At 38.1% G+C, this 19,003-nt stretch overlaps 1 protein-coding gene across 1 annotated transcript in view; it reads right to left on the bottom strand.

Annotated features, from left to right (window-relative positions):
• Window positions 1-19,003, bottom strand: part of DNAH11 (dynein axonemal heavy chain 11) — a 111,694-nt gene that overhangs the window by 59,942 nt on the left and 32,749 nt on the right. The window contains 12 exon segments of the mRNA XM_072033967.1: window positions 128-194; window positions 197-286; window positions 1,798-1,833; window positions 7,554-7,673; window positions 8,483-8,606; window positions 11,318-11,447; window positions 11,449-11,478; window positions 13,234-13,427; window positions 16,019-16,059; window positions 16,062-16,256; window positions 16,693-16,725; window positions 16,728-16,793. Coding sequence (XP_071890068.1) covers window positions 128-194; window positions 197-286; window positions 1,798-1,833; window positions 7,554-7,673; window positions 8,483-8,606; window positions 11,318-11,447; window positions 11,449-11,478; window positions 13,234-13,427; window positions 16,019-16,059; window positions 16,062-16,256; window positions 16,693-16,725; window positions 16,728-16,793 — 1,126 coding nt within the window.

A 19,003-nucleotide genomic window follows, 5' to 3' on the forward strand; every position in this document is an offset into this window, starting at 1 on the left:
GAAGTATGCAAGAAGGGGTGAAAAAAAAAAGCACTGTATTTTCTTTTTCCCCATCAGCTTATTCAGTTATCGATCTTTCAATATTCTCTTGCTTTCTTATAAGGCTGACAAGCTGGAGGCTCTGTACCTCGACCACCTCGATTCCTCAATGGACCTCCTGTGGATGGAGCACAGGGCCTCCTGCGGCCACGGCCGAAGTTATCAATAGCGGCACAGCTCATGATGGCTGGGAACTTCCAAGCTGGGGCTCTCAGCATGCATCCACCAGGGAGAAACACAGAATGATCTGCAGGGAGGAGGGAGGAAGAGAGGAAGAAAGGAATTACACGGCGAGTGGAGGCCTTCAAAGAAAGGCACGCAGTGAACCATGGCACCGCACTGGTTCAAGCCAGCTCGCAGCTGAGGCTCTGAACAAATTCGGCAGCTAATAAATTCAGTCAGCTAGAATTTTACCTTGGGCAAATAGGTTTTTACTCCCTTTGCACTGTACGCATACTGCATACTTACCGTTTCCACCCCATCTCTCCATGTGGAGATAGTTGCTCACTCCGATGTCTGTAAGTAGGAATGCAGCCACACGCACGCACTGGCACGCAGACAGCCAGAAGGCACGCATTCAGATAGTCCCTCTGACGCAAAGCCAGCTCTTGGGTTCTTAAACCTATTCAAGCCACTTCCAGCCATTCTAACACACACTGCAACTCCATTAAAAGAATGTAAAGGAAATGAGATTAGGATCTTGGTTTCTATGTGACTGTTTAGGGGCCATTTTTTACAAAAGGGGAAAGGGATGCCCAAACTAGGCTAAAATAGTCAGAGAAGACTAAATCTGTATTTGGCTTATCCAAGGCAATTCACATTTGAGAAGGATTATTCCAGTCTCTTAGTTGTTGTCTGTGGACCTACTTACTGCATTAGCACACGGTTTGGCTACTGTGTTTGCTTTTGGTTAATTAGCAAAATGACAGACATCAAGCTGTTAAGATGGGTCCGGACTGTTCTGTCTTAACACTGAAGTGTATAGGACCACTGTCTTATGCACTGAATCCCATGAAATAAGATTTATTTATTGCAGTACAGGACTTCTTAAATCATACAGCAATAATATTGTTCATTTCAACACAAAATATCCAAATGGTATCAGAACAGATTATCTCTAGCCCAACAACCACAAGAGGCAGGAAAATTTTGTTGGGCACACTAAGGAAGTGATTTTTTTTTCCTGCCTCTGGAGTAATCTGTAAGTGACTTTACATGTCAAAATAAAACTATCTGAAAAAAAGCTAAGCCAGATGAAAAAGACAGAAGTGTAGAGAGTTAAAAAAAAAAAAAAAAAAAAGAAAAAAGAAAAAAGGAGGAGGTTGACCTGGGACAATATCTCACTGGGTTTTAAAGCAGTCAGAGAGAAAAAGTGGTGAGTAACAGTGGAAAAAGCTTCTATGCATTCTTGAAAGAAAATGGAAAAGACTTGCTACTATCTTGTAGTTTCTAAAAATACATCTCTGCACTAGAAAACTCCAGACAATTTCTGCAATTAAGCTTTAGCTATGAGAAAAGATGGTTAAGTTTCAGTAGAGCTAAGTCAAAACAAGAAAATCTTTTACCATTATTCAGAACCCTCCCAGACAGAAAAACGTCTCCTAGGGTATGTATCACTTTGCAAGGTTTGGATTTTATGCTGTACCATGGGTAATATGCATTCTATTTCCACTCTTTTTAGAAAAATCGATTAAGAAGTTGTCTTTGATCACACGCACTGGTCAGTCTGTATCTCACAGAAAATTTCTTTCTCATGGCAGCATAAAAGGAGTGGGATTTTGAGATTATTGAAAGCTTCAGATCAATGCACTGTTTTCAGAAGCGTAACAGCAAGAAAAAGAGAAATGGTCCAATTCTGTTGGAAGTCATGGTGGAAATAGGAAAGGCAGAAGTGAGAAACAATCATAAAAGCAAGAAGAGGTAGAAAGCTCAAAAAAGGTATGAGGAGGAAGCAAGAAAGGCAAACAGAAGTATTGATGGACTTCCATGTTGTGGCAGACTGGAAGAGAAATGATACAGACAAAAATTACAAGGGGGCATAAAATAGAGAATTCACTGAAATTTTTACTGATGGGTGAACCATAAGTATTAAATAAGTTAGAGCCCCATTGCACTGTGAGCTAACTGTGTGTTCCACTTTTTAAATCCATTTTATTTTTTATGTTTCTAAATTGAGAGTATTCACAAGTCTATTTTCAACGTGCTTACCAGTTTCCCATAAGTACAACATCTCACAGTACATTTTTAATCTGTCTCATAAAACTGGATGTGGAAGACTATTTCAAGTTAAAACAGAGTTTGAATCCCCCTACTGATCTAGTTTATTGTCAGAGAGAAAATACCTCTCTCAGGTGAGCCTAAAATTCTTCTAACCACAGGTGATTTGCACATAGCCTAGAATGTATTTGAGAGTGTGTCAGCAAGAGAAACCAATGGTTTAAAATCAATTGTGGCCTTTGACAAGAATTACAAGCATCAGTGCACGTTCTCTCATTTGAAAGAAGAATGTCCAATGCTGTTTTCTAGAGTCTTGGCAGAAATATAGCTTCTGGTCTATGCTCACGCAAAAAAGACAATGGAGTCTAGGTTGTCCAGGGACAATACAAAGACCAGCCACCTGATCAGCAAAGTGGTCAGAGGTACAGAGAAGATTTCATCTACTTTGAATGTATTCAAGAGAAGCAAATGGCAGAAATATCCACACAGAAGTCCATTTTAACAAAGTAATGAAAACTGTGCTAGAATTTTAGAAATACCACAGAAAGATCTTGGAACTTACAGCAAGCTCTTACCATGCTGATCAAAGAGAAGAACAAACAAGGAAGCAGTAATCAAAAAGATGCAAGAATAAATTGTTTCCACCCCAAAACTCTGAGTTAGAGAAGTAACATAGATGAAGAATCTTCTAGGTCTGTTTCAGGATTTTCAAATACCCTAGACAAATCTTTGAACTTTCTGGAGTTTCTTCTCTGTTACACCATAAGCCCTTTGATTAGACATTCTCATTCACATCACTTTGTTTTCTGATAAAATTCTAAGTTCAGTTATAGTATCAAAAAAATAGTGAGAAATGTTCACGTTTGGGGCACCCCATTTTCTGTTCTCATTCTTCTAGCAGCCACCTTCTCGGATCTGTATACCACCCTTGATACAGTAGCAACAGTAATGGAGAGCCTAGAGATATCTGTCCCCCCTATAATGTTCTTCTTACAAGTGAACTTGCTGTAGCAGTGGTGCCAAACAATCTATCACACCTTAAAAGCTGCAAAACACACAGAGACTTGCTGGAAGTTATCTTTTCCACCCTCCTACACTGCTCACATTGCTCACGTTTGGACTTAACCCTCTAAGTATTGGACTGCAAGAAGAGTCCAAATCAAAGTTTGGGGCGGTTTGCCAAACAGCAATCTTTTAGTATTCTATTTTGCTAAATCTATTTAGCATTTTCCTTAATTCTGTGCTTTACATAACATTTTATGCTTCCTAAATATCAAACACGACTGTTTGTATGAATGATTACTATTCGTGCTCTACATGTATTTATACCAGTCTTATGTTGAGCTTTAGGGGAGAAGGTACTTCCTCTAATGTCATTTGATGGGAGTGATTTATAAGATCTAGTAACTATAAGGAGCTGTATTAAGTTATATACAGTGTGGATCCCTGAGAAGATAATAGTGGAATTTCAGGATTGCTTACTAACTTTCTGCTAGTCTCTAAATGTCAGATTTAGTAAATCATACCCATAATCCATCTGCTTGCTCTTTGATCTTGGACACCCCACCAAAAAAAAAAATCTGAAAGTTTAAGAGTACATTATAGTAGTATGTTCTAATCTTTAGTCTAATCTCATGCTTATCCAGCACTAGAGCTCATGTGGATTATCGCAGTCTCTCAACACTTCCATAACAAATGAGCAAGGAACAGGGTGTAAACTGACTGATGAGTGAAGGCAGACAGGAGAAAAATGGATGAAATATCTAGCAAAAGCTGCTAAACATAACAAGTGAATCATTTTCATGCAGACAACCAAGATATAAAAATTACAGTAAGGGTATCTCATATGGTAATAGAAAGGCTTAAGAAGTTCTCCAAGGTAAATCCATTCATTTCTTTGAAATTAATGTGGATTGAAAGGTACAACACAAGTCTTTCATATGACATTTTTAAGATTTAAATTGCCACAATTGTATCACAAAGATAATAAGTGTGGATGGAGTACTACACATGTCACTATGTCACTTCTCAGCTGTCTCTTCCTGCTGTTCTCAGATACACAAGTTCTCTAGGTTTGCTTAGTGCTTCAAACAAAGCCAGACAAATAACAGTATCTTAATACTAATGAACTACAAAGAGCCACGGCACAGGTTTGACCATTGATCTGATAGAGCCCATTCCGTTTAAGTGTCAGTACACTCACTTGTATGGTTTTGGTTCCTGGGAAACTACATGATGCTGTGGCAGGAGTAAAGCTCTGTACAGACCATCCCTAGATGGCTCTGCAATGACACCACCATTTTGTGGGCAGAGCAAGGGAAAAGCTGTGTTACATGGATGCCAGCCATGTCCTGACACTAGTCTTCAGCATCACAAAATGGACTTCAAATTTACTAACATAGATATATCCTTAAAAATCAGTTTTCTACAACACTCAAGATGTAAAGGCCAACATCCAAATAAATTAATTAAAAAAAAAAAAAAAAGCTTGGAGCTTTTTATGGAGAAACAGGAACTTCATAAGAGCTTGCCAATTGCAGAAGATATTTTTTGTGCTACAGAACTTATGAACTCTGAATAGGTTCTCAGCTGTCTAACAACATAACCGAGCCTTCATTTGCTGGGGGAGCAGTAGCTGCATCTGCCTCTCCCTGGTTCACCTGCCTCCTTGGTGGCAACTGGTTTGTAACTTCAGAAATTGTTTGGAAGGTGGGATTGTTCAAGTGTTAGACAACACCATCTCTTGTACACTTACTTCCCCATGAATCAGACAAAAATAATCTTGTCTGGGCTAATATTAGTCTAACACAGAACCAGAATCCCTAAAAACGTGTATCTCTGGCTGGAATTAAAGCATTCAAGTTGATAGGCATTTATCCCCTTGAAGAAACAACAGTGACAGCTGGCCAAAAGCCAGGCCATGTTGGGGCTGTACAAGTGCCTCTCTGCTTCACAGATGAAAGATGTTGTCAGTTGCAAAACAGACCACAAGGAAAAGCTAACATGCCCTGATGAAAGAGGATTTGGAAATGAAGATAATGATTTAAAAGAAAGGTATTAGTAATAACATTACTAATTACACCTCAAGATTACCTGTGGTGATGCGATATAGGGCGCCTGCCTATGTTTTATATTAATTCTGGCTGAAGCAGGAAAATGCTGGACTGCTGAGTCCCTTAGAAAATATGGCACCAGCTAAATAATAACAGGACTATGCAAGGAGGAGAACATGATAAGGATGTTATGGCTAAAATAGTTTGAGTATTGGAAATGCACTAGAGAAATGGCATTCCCCCAAAACAGGAAAATAATTAGTTCTTATTGCTGGGACTTAGCAACAGCCAGAATTGAGAGACCATAAACTTAGAAACGTGAGAAAAACAGTCAATGAGGAAACCTGTTCAAGAAAGGGCAGAAAACATTTGTAGCAGAGATCAGCAGCTTATGAAGAAAACTGGCTACACAGATATTGAATAACTGAGATTCAGTTAGAAAAAAAGCCATATAATATGTAAGGCTTTATAATATATAATAAATTTTAAGAGCACTGAGGAAATCAAGAGAACTATTAAGAACTGTAGAACTCAGAGAAGTAAAGACCTGAAGAAGCAACTATTTCTCAAGGGCATGGATACAAGGCAAGAACAGCTAATCCTTGCTGTCCTTTGAACTCCATCTGATTTTGTTATTCTTTTGTTTTTGGCAACCTTTCAACTTTTTCCCAAAACTGGGATCAGGCCTAAACACCTTGGAGCTCACATGGCCTATAGAAACATACTTCTTAAATGTAAACTTTATGGTAAGCATACTCTTTCAAGCATTTCATCCCTGTCTTTCTTTCTAAGAAATTATAGTAACTTGCAGAGTATTTGAGAGTGCTGCACAGAGATGTGGAATATTAAAAAAAAAGTGGACCTCCAGCTAACTGCGAGCCTTAGAAACTTGTTAGTCTATGCAATGGTATACCTTAGCTCTGTCAGTACGTTACCACTTACAGTGTTTAGCCATCAGTAGTGTTTGCCTAAGGAGTATTCTTATTTTTAATTTATTTCATCGTTCATCACCAAAGCTTTTAAAATCCTCAGGTGCATATAGATCCCTGAACACACTTCAGCTGTGGACCCATGTTTTCTAATGGTGCAATCCACTGTCTTCAACTGACATGCTTCCAACTTACACTGACATAAATTTATACCTACATAAATGGCACGTTTTCAGTACGTTAATGGCAGAATTGATTGTAACGTCTCGAACGAAAACAAACAAACAAACAAAAACAACACAAAACCGAAGAGGTATGGTGGTCCAAAGAATGGCGTTGTATAGCATTGTATAATTTAGATTCTTGAGCTGGGTTCTGTGTGGATTAGCACAAGATCTTGATTTTTTTTTTTTTTTTAATGAAATGGGAAAATGAGACTATATCACTTCACTAAGGCTCAGCATTCTGAAACTGTCTAAATTCTCCCTTTTTGTTCTTTTTCATGTTTTACTGGTCTTTTATTCTTCAAACCCAGGGAAAGTAGGAGGCATGAGGTCACCCAGCACTAACTAAAAGTCCATACAGATATCTGCCAGTGTGTTAACTCATGAAATTTATGTCTCCTTTAATACTATAATGTATCTGCTTTGCTTCCTTGCAATATGAATAGATATCTCCTTCTCTTGCCTCCAGAAGTGCTAATTTGCACAGTGGGTGGACTGGTGAAATGGTTGCGAGGTAAAAGGCATTTGAAAGCTGGCTTTCAAAAAGCTCTTAAAAGGGAAAAAAAAAAAAAAAAAAAGAAAAAAAAAGAGAGAAAAGTGTAGTGGGGATAAGGAAAACACAAAGGGAAAGAAATGGGGAAGAAGAAAATGAAGAGATATTAGACACCATATTTTTCCGGTCCTTTCTTTAAAAATATACACAAATGCAACATAGTTGTCATGAAACATAGACAAATAGTACTGACTGGAAACAGATATACTTAGGGTAAGCACTGGTATTGATCTTGTCACTGAAGTCCAGAAAAGTAAAAACAGTATGAATATGTCAGGCAGAATAGAATGTCAAACTAGACAATTCTCCACTGGCTTTTAAGTTCTATAACTTAAAATAAATATGTGGAGGGACAGAGGTGATGGGAATGAAATTAGACGTAGGAGGGAATGTCAGCAAAACAGAAGCAAGAAAGAAAAAAAGTGAATATGAGTAGAAAAAAAAAAAAAAAAAAAGAAAGAAAGAGGGAGAAAGTGGTATATTATAACCACTTTAACCTCACAATAAGCACTTTAACCTCATGAAGTTCAACAAGTACCCAAGAAGTACCTCCAGCAGTTTTCTTTGGTGTCTGTCAATCCCAGGTCTGGGACTTCTTTTCGGACTCCTGCAATTATGCCCTCCATGTCTTCATCACTGAACAGATCTGGAACTGCTCCTGTGAAAAGACAAAGGGGAGGTTAGGAGAAGCCTTACACAATACACCCAGAGAAATAATCTACCCGGTATTTGGCTAGAAGGGGTTGCAGCATGTAACGAGAGATATATTATAATAATAGATCAAGTAACAAAACAGTTTCTCTCCTGTTCCCCTTACCTTTTCACCTAAAGAGAATAACTCTTTTTTAAGGGAGAAGAAACAGCATTGCTTTAAAAAGGCAAAAATACTTGCCAATAGAAAATTCACCTACTAATGGTGTAACCCACAGAATAGTGGTTCCATTTTTTTTTTTCTTTCCCTTCAGGCTATTAGAAAAATGTTTTCCAGTTAGGTTTCAATAAAAAAATAATAAAAAAAAAATAGTAGTTACAACCCTTCAAGATGTTCTTCAACTGTATAACATTTTATCTTCCTTTCTCCACATCCTCACATTCAGAATCAAGATTCTCTTATCTTCAAAAGATGGGTGAAACTGCATTACTGTCTGTTACACCCATACAGTCACAAAGAAATTGCTTGAAGTCAGTGAAATCATACCAAAGAAAACATGATATTAAGTGAAGGAGATTCCCATCTCCCCCAAATCAGTACACTTATGCGTGGTAAGCATTAGCAATTCGTCTCCTCAGCAGGCTATGTTTTCTTAAGCAGGTTAGACTCAATTCTCAAGCTGGCTGGGTTGATTTGGCTTCTCTAAAGGCTTCCCTTACAAATACCTGAAAGAAATAATCCCTTCAAAGTTCAGTGAAACCACAGATCATTTGTCTTTGGAGAAGATCTTTCAAGAAATGTGTTGGTCTAATCACCTGATGCCAACAAATCATTAATCAGCACAAGAAAGCGTTCATCTGGAACCTGGGCATCTGTCAGCAAAAACACTGTGGGCATGTTCTTGGCACCAGTCTTGATGTACAAACTGGCAAGATCTACCTGTAAGGAAAGAAGGCAATCATTCATGTTCTGTTAAAACGTCGATACAGGGAAAGTGTGAAATGCATGTTAGTGAATGGCAATGCATTGCTGACTTCTTCCTTTTTTTTCAGTTTGTTTACATATTGCTCATTTGCTGCATAACATCCAACATGAAAGGCAGCTTGCCTCTGTCCTCTGTATCTACTAACAAGCATTGAGGCTTTGACAAGACCAAGTGGTGAAGATAAGAACAGGCCACTAATGAATGAAATCCTCCTATGAATATACTAAAAATGGATATTTCAGCCCTACTGTCATGAAAGTCTTTTTTTTTTTATTTTATTATTTTATTTTCTTTTAAATGAGAAAGCTCTCCTAAATAAATTTACTTAAAGGCTGAGCAGTGAGGAGCTGCTACTTTTTCTGTCAAAACACATGGGTGCTCCAGAGAGGGACATGGGACCATTGTGCTAGCAGCTGTACAAACATAATCAAAGGTTGGAAGAGATCCCTGTAGTCATCTGGTTCAACTGTCCCCCTACCACCAATGTCACCCACTAAACCATGTCCCTAAGCACCATGTCCAACCTTTCCTTAAATACCGTGGGGACAGTGACACTACCACCTCCCTGGGCAACCCATTCCAATGCCTAACTACTCCTGAGAAGAAATTTCTCCTAATTTCCATCCTAAACCTCCCCTGGCACAACTTGAGGCCATTCCCTCTAGTCTTATCAATAGTTATCTGTGAGAAGAGGCCGACCCCCAGCTCCCCACACCTTTCTTTCAGGTAGCTGTAGAGAGCAATAAGGTCTCCCCTGAGCCTCCCTTCTCCAGACTAAACAACCCCAGTTCCTCAGCTGCTCCTCATAGGACTTGTGCTCCAGGCTCTTCACCAGCTTCATAGCCCTTCTCTGGACATGCTTCAAGGCCTCAATGTCCTTCTTGTAGTGAGGGGCCCAAAGCTGAACACCGTACTCGAGGTGCAACCTCACCAGAGCGGAGTACAGGAGACAATTGTCTCCCTGGTTCTGCTGGCTACACTATTCCTGACACAAACCAGGATGCTGGTTTTGGCCACCTGGGCACACTGCTTGCTCATGTTGAGGCAAGCATCAATCAGCACCCCCAGATCATTTTCCTCTGCATAGCTTTCCAGCCACTCTCCCCTCCAGGCCTTTAGCACTGCATGGGGTTGTTGTGACCAAAGTGCAGGACCTGGCACTTGGCCATGTTGAACCTCATCCCATTGGCCTCTGCCCATCCACCTGTCAGCCCATCCACCCGTCAGCCCATCCACCCCTCAACCTGTCCAGGTCCCTCGGCATTCCTACTCTCCGGAAGAATGACACTTCCCCACAACTTGGTGTCATCTGCAAACTTACTGAGGGTTCACTCAATTCCTTCATCCAAATCATCAATAAAGATATTAAAGGGGATGGGCCCCAACACCGATCCCTGGGGAACACCAGAGGTGACCAGTCACCAGCTAGATTTCACTCTGTTCACCACTGCTCTCTAGGCTTGTCTATCCAGCCAGTTTTTAACCCAGCAAAGAGTGCACCTGTCCAAGCCATGGGCTGCCAGCTTCTCCAGGAGAATACTGTGGGAGACCGTGACAAAGGCTTGGCTGAAGTCTAGGTAGACTACGTCAATAACCTTTTCCTCATCCAGCAGGTGGGTTACTTGGTCATAGAAGGAGATGAGGTTGGTCAGGCAGGACTTGCCTTTCATGAGCCCATGCTGGGCCTGCCATCAGTTGTGATGGAGTGTAATTACATTTGAAATAAAAAATAAGGTCAATGCTGTCTGATATGATCATATTACCACATGACCCAGCAGACAGCAATTCCTTATATTTTTTTTTAGCAGAGTATTATAAGTTTCCCACTCAGAAACAGCACAGGGGGAGTGATGACTTGTGCCTACATCTTGCACTACATATCATTTGCCCTGGGAAGGCAAGCACACTTGAGAGACCGTGTAAGATATCGAAGAATAGTCACCACCTTGACAAAACAGAACAGTGCATACCTCCCTTCTCTGAAAGCTGATGTCTCAGGTCGCAAGGCTAATATATAGCATCTGGGGAGACTACCTTGCACAAAATTTGGCCATAATCATATCCTCATTCAGCCTTGTCTGAGATTTAGAAGCATTGATTTTTGTACACATTGAGTGAAAAGGAAGGAAACATTTTGTTCCTTCCATGTTTGCTCACATAGATAAGGCTCAGCCTTGCAAAGCCCTGAGGCCTATAATCCTGATAAATAACCTCATTGTAGTAACCTTCCTTATCTTTACATGAGCAGTTTCACTGATTAAATGATTCACATGCAACAAGGACAAAATTTTGCCCTGTGTTCACTCACAGCAGTTTTATTCACTACATCAATACATGTGCAAAAAATTGTAGCAAACAATTAATTTTAAATACCAGAATTTCAAACACATCTTGGTAACGTGTGATGTGTCTGTCTTGGAGGAAGTGAAGAAACTACCAAATTTCTGTGAAACGTTTAAACAGATAGCAAGATATTCTTTGACCACCCCATTTTTCAGAGATAAAGAAAATAAGAGGTACATCTGAAAACCACATGAACCACAGGGTTTGTTACTGTGAACTATGCTGCCTCATCTGTGATTTTATCAAGCATGTGCAATAACAAAGCAACACATTCTTGAAGTAGTCAACTCTCAACAGACTCAAGTAATATATATTAGTTTACCCTCAGGTCCTGGATCCAATAGTCTTTATTCAGTGTGATTTGGAAGATCTCCAGGGAGTAGATGTATGCTGCCAGCCTTGACAGGCTTTGTTTACCACTACCACCTACTCCAACACGAAGTACATAACCCAGGGACTTCCAGAATATGACTGATCTGGCAGCTGATGACAAAAAGTAGTAACATAATGTAGACTTCAGCAACCAGCTGCAAAATTTCTCAACTTCTTTTTAGCACATTGAACTTAACGTGTCCACTTTTGTGCCAATGTGCTCCTGACACCCAAAGGTGCGTTATGTCCATGTCAGCATTCAGTTTCCTTCCAATATGTGAGCAAGCAGAAAGAGATGCTTTCCTTGGTCAGATGTTGAAAGTAACTGTAGTGCTTTACAATGACCAGAGCTGTCTGGCAGCTCGTTCTTTACACTGCGCTGCTCTAAAGCATCATTCCAAGATCCTGACAGATGCTGATAAAAAACTAGTTATCTTCAGAATAGAAACCTAGTTACCAGGATTTAATTTCACATTTACTCTTCAGGGACTGCCAAACTGTAAAGCTAATACACCATGCCACTTTGTTTGCCAAACTGGGATACTACCCTTAGTCACTAGACTTCAGAGAAGAAGATAATGGTTTACCAACATTTTCAAGCAAAACTGGTGATACCTGAGAAGGCTTATGTCTGAAATGCTGATGATTATCACATCAACCTCTAAATCGGCAGAACAAGATCTACAGTCCCTATGAAAGATCCATACGATTATCTTTGTAATTTAATCTCTTTTTTAATCCTCTTGGATAGAAACTACTATAATAGACTGCTTTGTCAAAAGCACCTTCTCTTATATAGTTCCTGCCTGAATAAGTGCAAAGTGAAAACAACAATGACATTGAAATTCTAGTCCAACTTAATAAGAAAAGCTTCCATGTTAAATGATTTGTCACTGCAAATAATAGAAAATGCTTTAACAAAACTAAGCTCTGCCAGCATGGGCCTCTCTCTCTTTCTGGAAATCATTGAAAATATATATAACAAGAAAGACTGAATATGCTGAAGAAGGTTTATAAATAATGACAAGGAGCAACAATGATGTCTGTGACTCACTGATTCAACAAAACCTTCACTTCATCTGAAAATAGGCTGTTTTTCTTCAGCACAGGAAAACAAAGCAAATGTACTTTTGAACTTTTCAGAAAGAGAAACTGCTATTTTGAGCCATGGTGACATTAAGATATTACCCAACATGAGAAAAAGTACATTAAATAAAGATAAGGTAAGAATGCATACGAAAAAATCTACACGTGAAAAAAAAAAAAAAAGATCACACTTAGAAGTCTGGGCTGGATTAGATCTAAAACATACAAGGCCAGGCAATTTAAGGCCTGACATACAGTGGTATCATTCAATATCTGTATGTTTAAGGTATTTTCTTACTTGTTCTTATTTTGAATTAATCTAATTTTAAAAGCATTTTCCCTTTCTTGGACATAAAAGATAAATATTACTTTTCTTATAAAGGCCAATTACTTCATTAACTAATAAAGCAGACTACAGAATTATCGATTATATTTTCAGACTCAGGAGAGTAAGTGTTGTTCATCTGTGCGGCACAAAAAAGGATGAATCTCTGCTTAAACAAACAAAACAGAGCTTAGCTTAACCACAGAGCCACAATCTACTTTTCCATAGCAGCACCAATATATTATGTTTAGCAGAACTATTGCTGCACGATATCCTCCCATAACCCTTGCATTAGGAGTGCTATGAGTCAGCACTGCAACCACCTCTAAAGAGCAGATGCAACAATTTCATGCAAACATTATCATCATTACCATTATTAATTATCATTAGAATCAGATAAGAATCATCATTAATTACTTCCTCCCCATAGGAAATTTTATAGATACACTGCTTACACATGCTGCATGGTACCCTCAAATAAGTCTAGGTTAATCAAAGCATGCATTTCATCGTAACGTTCTAGGAACTCCTTAAGTACATTCCTTAGTACTTCTCATCCCTTCACTGGTTTGTAGCAAGAGGCTGCTCTGCTGTTTGCAAAATCGCCATAGATGAGGAGAAATTGCAGCAGCACTTGGTCTTCCACATTCTACCACAAAGTGAGAGAAAAAAAAAAAAGTTAAAAATTGCCCCAAACATAGCACAAAAATATTTTCTGAAAGAGTAATCCATTATTGTAGTGATTGACATGCCCATGCGCTAGCAGTGCATTCACACAGTGCCTCCAAACAGCCAGGCTTCAAGCAACTGTTAGCAAAGCTGTCTATGCCTTTAACTGTTCATGTCAAAACTATTTAAAACTAAGGAAAAATAATTTGTTTGTGACAGGAAGTCACTGCTCACTCTATGTCCACAGATTACCAAATATTTAAAATTTTCTATTTTGATGTCATTTATACATGTATACTTATTCTCTCTTTCACTACTTTTTCACTCACAAATGGAAAATAGAAAGGAAGAAAAAAAAAAGTAAACAAAGCTGATGTTTTTCAGTTTCCATTTGTATTGAATAAAGTCAAATATTGTCCCCCCCTGCCCCCCCTTATTCCAAACTGTCAAGAAAACTTTATTTATTTTTTTTAAATACATGAATTCAATATGTTTATTTTAGTTCATGTTTCTGCTGCTTTGTCTGGTGCAAAAACGAGCATGCTTTCAAGTGAAAAGTTTTTGAAGGGCATGTAGAAACAGTAACATGGTCCTTACTTGGTATTGGCACCAACATGCACTAATTCCAGAAGAAACTATGTATGCCATAACTATTAAATAACACATGACACTATTTTGTCTTCCTTCTGCCATGTCTGAAAAAATGAACAATACTGAGAAGTACTATATTTCATTATGTATGACAAGTTACGGAAAAAAAGGCACACGTTACAAGGGTTAACTGAGAACATTGAGGCAAAGAAACACACTTGTATCCCAGCTTATATCTGCAGTGTTTCCACTCTGAAAACCAGGTAGTTGTATTATGCCTCATCATATGGAGCAGAAATACCAAAATGAAACCTGTATACCTATTTTATGTATGTTTTGAAATTTACAGTGCACTCTTTCTTATTGTTTAATTCTAAAAACAGATTTTTTTTGGACTACCAACAATGCTCACAGTTCAAAAAGCACACACATTTTACTGACATACATTCTACTGCCCAAAGAAGAATGTAGTTTAAAATTAATTGAAAAATAACTTGATTTCTTTTATATATATATGTATACATGTATACATATACGCACGCATGCAGTTAACACTCGGGTTAAACTATTCAAGGAAGGAAAAATAAAACAGAAGGAACAATTAGGAAAAGCAGAAGTATATTCTTGTAGTTGGAAGTACAGAATTTGGAAACAGAAAACAAAGACTACAATTTGTTTCTCCATACACAATGAAGGACATGAAGAATCATGTCCATAGACATGTTGCTACATTCCCATCCTAGCAAAGGCTCAGGTGTTTGCTTTAAGTTACTAACAACACCGCAACAGAGGTATTTGACATTACAGTCAAGGCAAGAAAGTACCACCTCTGCAAAGACTAAAACCAGTCTTCTCAAGAGGAAATCTTCCTTGGCTTCTTCTTATCTCTTTCTCTGACACCTGCTTTTCCTTGGTAAAGAAGATGCTTACAGTGGGGGCTGAGAATGAGAAGATAGCATGCTACTGCTACTTACAGTTTCAGTAAATAAGAGCTTTCTCCACCCAGTTTTCGATTCATTAGCATTAGGCAAAATATTTTCAAGCTACTCACACATACCTCAAAATGCCTGTGCATAGCATCCATTGTCATTTTATGAAGGAAATTATAGTCTTTGTTTTCCACCAGTTTAGATATCAGTCAGATTCTTTCCTTAAATACATTAACCCTACTGATTAGGTATCTAGCGCGTGTTATGCTTGAAACTATACAGCCTTTAACATGAACCAGAACATCTCTCTAATTTAGCAAGTTCTTCGGTCAGATGAGTCTGCAAAAGTATAATTAAAACAAATGCCTGCTCTCCATGGGCTGGCACATCAGGTCAGTCATGGTCTGACAACCTGCTGCAGCACAGGACACATACTGCCAGGATCTTATGGATCTTATGTGTTCACTAGCCCCATTTTGCAATACCAAGTCCCCCCACCCCCCGAACAAACAAACAAACAAAACACAGTTCATGGTGAACAAATTAGGACATTCAAAAACATTAAACTGATATCCAGAATTCTTTCCTTAACAAATCCCATGTTAGTATGGTTGCAGATATGATGGAGATGCCCTAGCCCCTCATGCAAACTGAAAATGTGTTCTACAGGGCAATGGGCAATGTTATCAGGAGACTTGACAAATCCATGCCTCCTTGTTCACTCTGTCCAAGGGATGTGCAGGCAAGAAAACTATTCTGGGGGAGGCTAGTGTCCAGAAAGTTGCTCTTCCCTTGGAACAGAAATTGACCTTCTGTTGTCAAAATAATAAGTAAGCATGATGAAATTTGCAAACCATTACTCTATTTTCATTAAATATCTTTTCTATCTTAGCTTTCTATATACCTGAGCATAATCACCTCAGGGTATGGACTATTGTTGTACAAAGAGCATCCATTCTTCAAATTGGTCCACAGGGATATATCTCATTGAATAATAAAGAACAGCAATAAAAGAATGTCTTCAGGTAAAAATATAACCCATGATACAGACCTGTAGGACATTGGAGAGGTCTGTCAGGTTAAAGATATAGGGAATTTAATAGCAGTTGGTGAGGAGTTTTGAACCACTGTCTTTTGAAGCCACATGGCTGCTTGTGTGATGACTGGAATATTCTTCAGTACTGATGGACTGAAAGCATGCTGCTGAAAGTGGAAACAAACTAGCTTGCTGTAGATGGTAGTCAGGGCATCTGAGGAAAGGAAGTTCAAAGTAAATACTGCAAAATGTCATTGAAAATGAAAAGGGAAAAAAAGAGAGAGATTCCTTATCACAAGACAGCAGATAAGAGTCAATGGAGTGTTAAATTACAATACAGCCTGGTGAAAACACAGTCACTTGTGTGCCACAGGAAATACTTCATTTCTAGCCTCATCCTTGGTGCAGTTCCACAGCAGTTGCATGTCTGGCTCAGAGCCTCAAGGGCAGGTGAATTTCATGAGACTGCAATTGCTATAAAATTCAGTGGATTCTCAGTATTATGATGCACATGGCTTCTCTCTCTGTGTTTAGCTATAGGAAGAGTAGGATTTGAAACCTGTGCTAAGCTGCAGATATGTTTTCTCCTATTCCCATTAGTTTCCTACCTATTACAGTGATAGGGTAAATGATAATTATCTCATGTATTAAATAATAAATACAGAACTGTTATGACACTTAAAATCATACCTGGAGCTTAGGGTGGACTGTGAAGCTTCCAGTGGATTCATACAGGCAATATATTGACAATTATAAACTTCTTTAATAGTTAGCTTCTGCCTATCATACCTGTAGCTTGATTAATGCTAGTGACAAAATACCATACATTTTTCAGGCACTTACCCTCAAGTAGAAGAACCAACATTACTGCCCTATGGGAAACTGTGGAATAAAAATGGCCATGGAAGTATCAAATTAGGATTCTCATTTTAAAACTTTAAAAACAAAATAAAACATGCAACCCCCTCACCCCCCGGCCCTCCCAATTGCTTAATGCAAAATATAGAAGTTCAAATCAGTTTGAGAGTGCAGCCATGGTAGATAACAACAGATAAAATTAACAGATTTCACTATGAAAAAAAATGTCAAATGGCAAAGATCATCTTCATATGCATGAAGAAAGTCTCTTAGAGCTGTGTAAAACAACTGGAACCAAGCGCATTTCAGAGAAACCATTATATAGTAAAAAGGGTAGCTTAAAAGATCATTCCTGTTCTGCTGTATAATATAATAAATACTATTTCTGGCTCTCCATATGATACTGCATAGATCTAAGTAAATTTTAAAAATAAAAGTTGCCCCCTTTTAAAATGGATTTTCAGTATCAGGCAATTTTGAGTTCTAATTGCCCAAACCTGTTGACAGCCTTGTTTCTTTAGAAATCAGCATACAACTGAACGAGGCCAAGCAGCTCAAACAAAAACAAATAAACAAACAAAAACAAAAACAAACAAAAAAACCCAAAACCCTACAGTAAGAGGAAAATCTATAAATAATGCAGGCACTCCCTACTAAATCAATAAATCCTTCCCACAATTCCATACTTAAATGCATCTCTTTCTCAAATAATTGCATTTTTTCTTCCTGTATGTGTACAAAAAACCTCAAATTCTGCTCTACTTTAGAAACGTCAAGTGGTTATGTCTAAAATTCCTAAGTGACAAGGTCAACTCTTCCTCTAATTTGAATTGCTTTATAAAGTATAGGTTTTTAGTTTTGTGTTATGTTTTGTTTCAGAAGGAAAACTCTAAACAGAGAAGCATGAATTAACAGAAAACCAGCGATAACTGTTAAGAATGAAAGTTTGAAATTTTTGTGAGAAAAGATTAAAGGCTCTAATAGTGTATAACTGGGAAGAAAACAGAAGGGCACTACAACACATTATCTTTGCACAGCACTAAATTAGATGCAATTCATATCACTGAACTGGAGATGCTTTAGGTTTGAGCAGTCGCTTCTTCTTTTCTCTTTATGACTTGCTCCGTAACAAAATATTCAGCTGAAACTTGTTATTGCTCTTCCACAAGATGAAATATCACCTAATTAAATGCTTATACAATTCTACTGAATATACATTAAAAGAACAATAACAGTACAGAAGTTATTGGTCAAGTTGGTCACTAGTTGGTCACTAACCTAGTGAGATTATAGGGCATGTGACAGCGAAAAACAAAACAAGAAAAAAAATAAAAATTTTAAGGATGGTGTATGTGTGTGTGTGAGACCAACCTGAACACGTCAAAGAACACCACTGAGAAGATACACTCATCCTCCTAATGCTGAAGTATCATTGTTTGTAAGCATATAGCCTGCCCCTCTGTCCACCTCCTTTTGACAATACACTGACATATCTGTATGATTATTTTTTTTAATTATTGTTGTTGTTGATCACTTCTCTCCTTCACTCAACGGATAACGTTATTTACAGGTGGCGTGAAGCAAACACAGGACATAAGTAACATGCTTGTACAGTAACAAGAAGAAACCAATTGTATTGATAACAGCAACTGTAAGTATTTATGTAAGACACGGATTCTGTATCAGAACAAAATAAAACATTAATTGGTTGATTTTAAATTGAAAATTACCTCTTTTCACAGTATCTGGTAATAGGATACTAATATATTAATATATTTTAATTTCCACTTTTTTTTTGTTTTGTTTTGTTTTGTTAGTTGTTAGATTTCTTTTTATTTATTTATTTATTTATTTGATAGTGGGGGGAGTTGCCTTAATTGTCCAAATCAACTTCAGTGTGTTTTTTTTTTTGTGTATGTTTTTCTTCTCATTACAGAGAAAGAACATTTGTTCATTTGAACCAGTACTGTAAAGTTTCTGCAGATTTTGCCTGCAGGGTGATGAAGAGATAGGAGTATAAGTCAAACATTTGTCAAACTGCAGTTTAGGGCATCAGCTTCTATACCTCAAAGATGTGTGTTCTCATCACATACATCCATGGGATGCTCCACCAAGAGCAGCTGAAGAATACTTTCCTTTTCC

Source organism: Anas platyrhynchos, chromosome 2 (assembly GCF_047663525.1).
Source record: "Anas platyrhynchos isolate ZD024472 breed Pekin duck chromosome 2, IASCAAS_PekinDuck_T2T, whole genome shotgun sequence".
Lineage (NCBI taxonomy): Eukaryota > Metazoa > Chordata > Aves > Anseriformes > Anatidae > Anas > Anas platyrhynchos.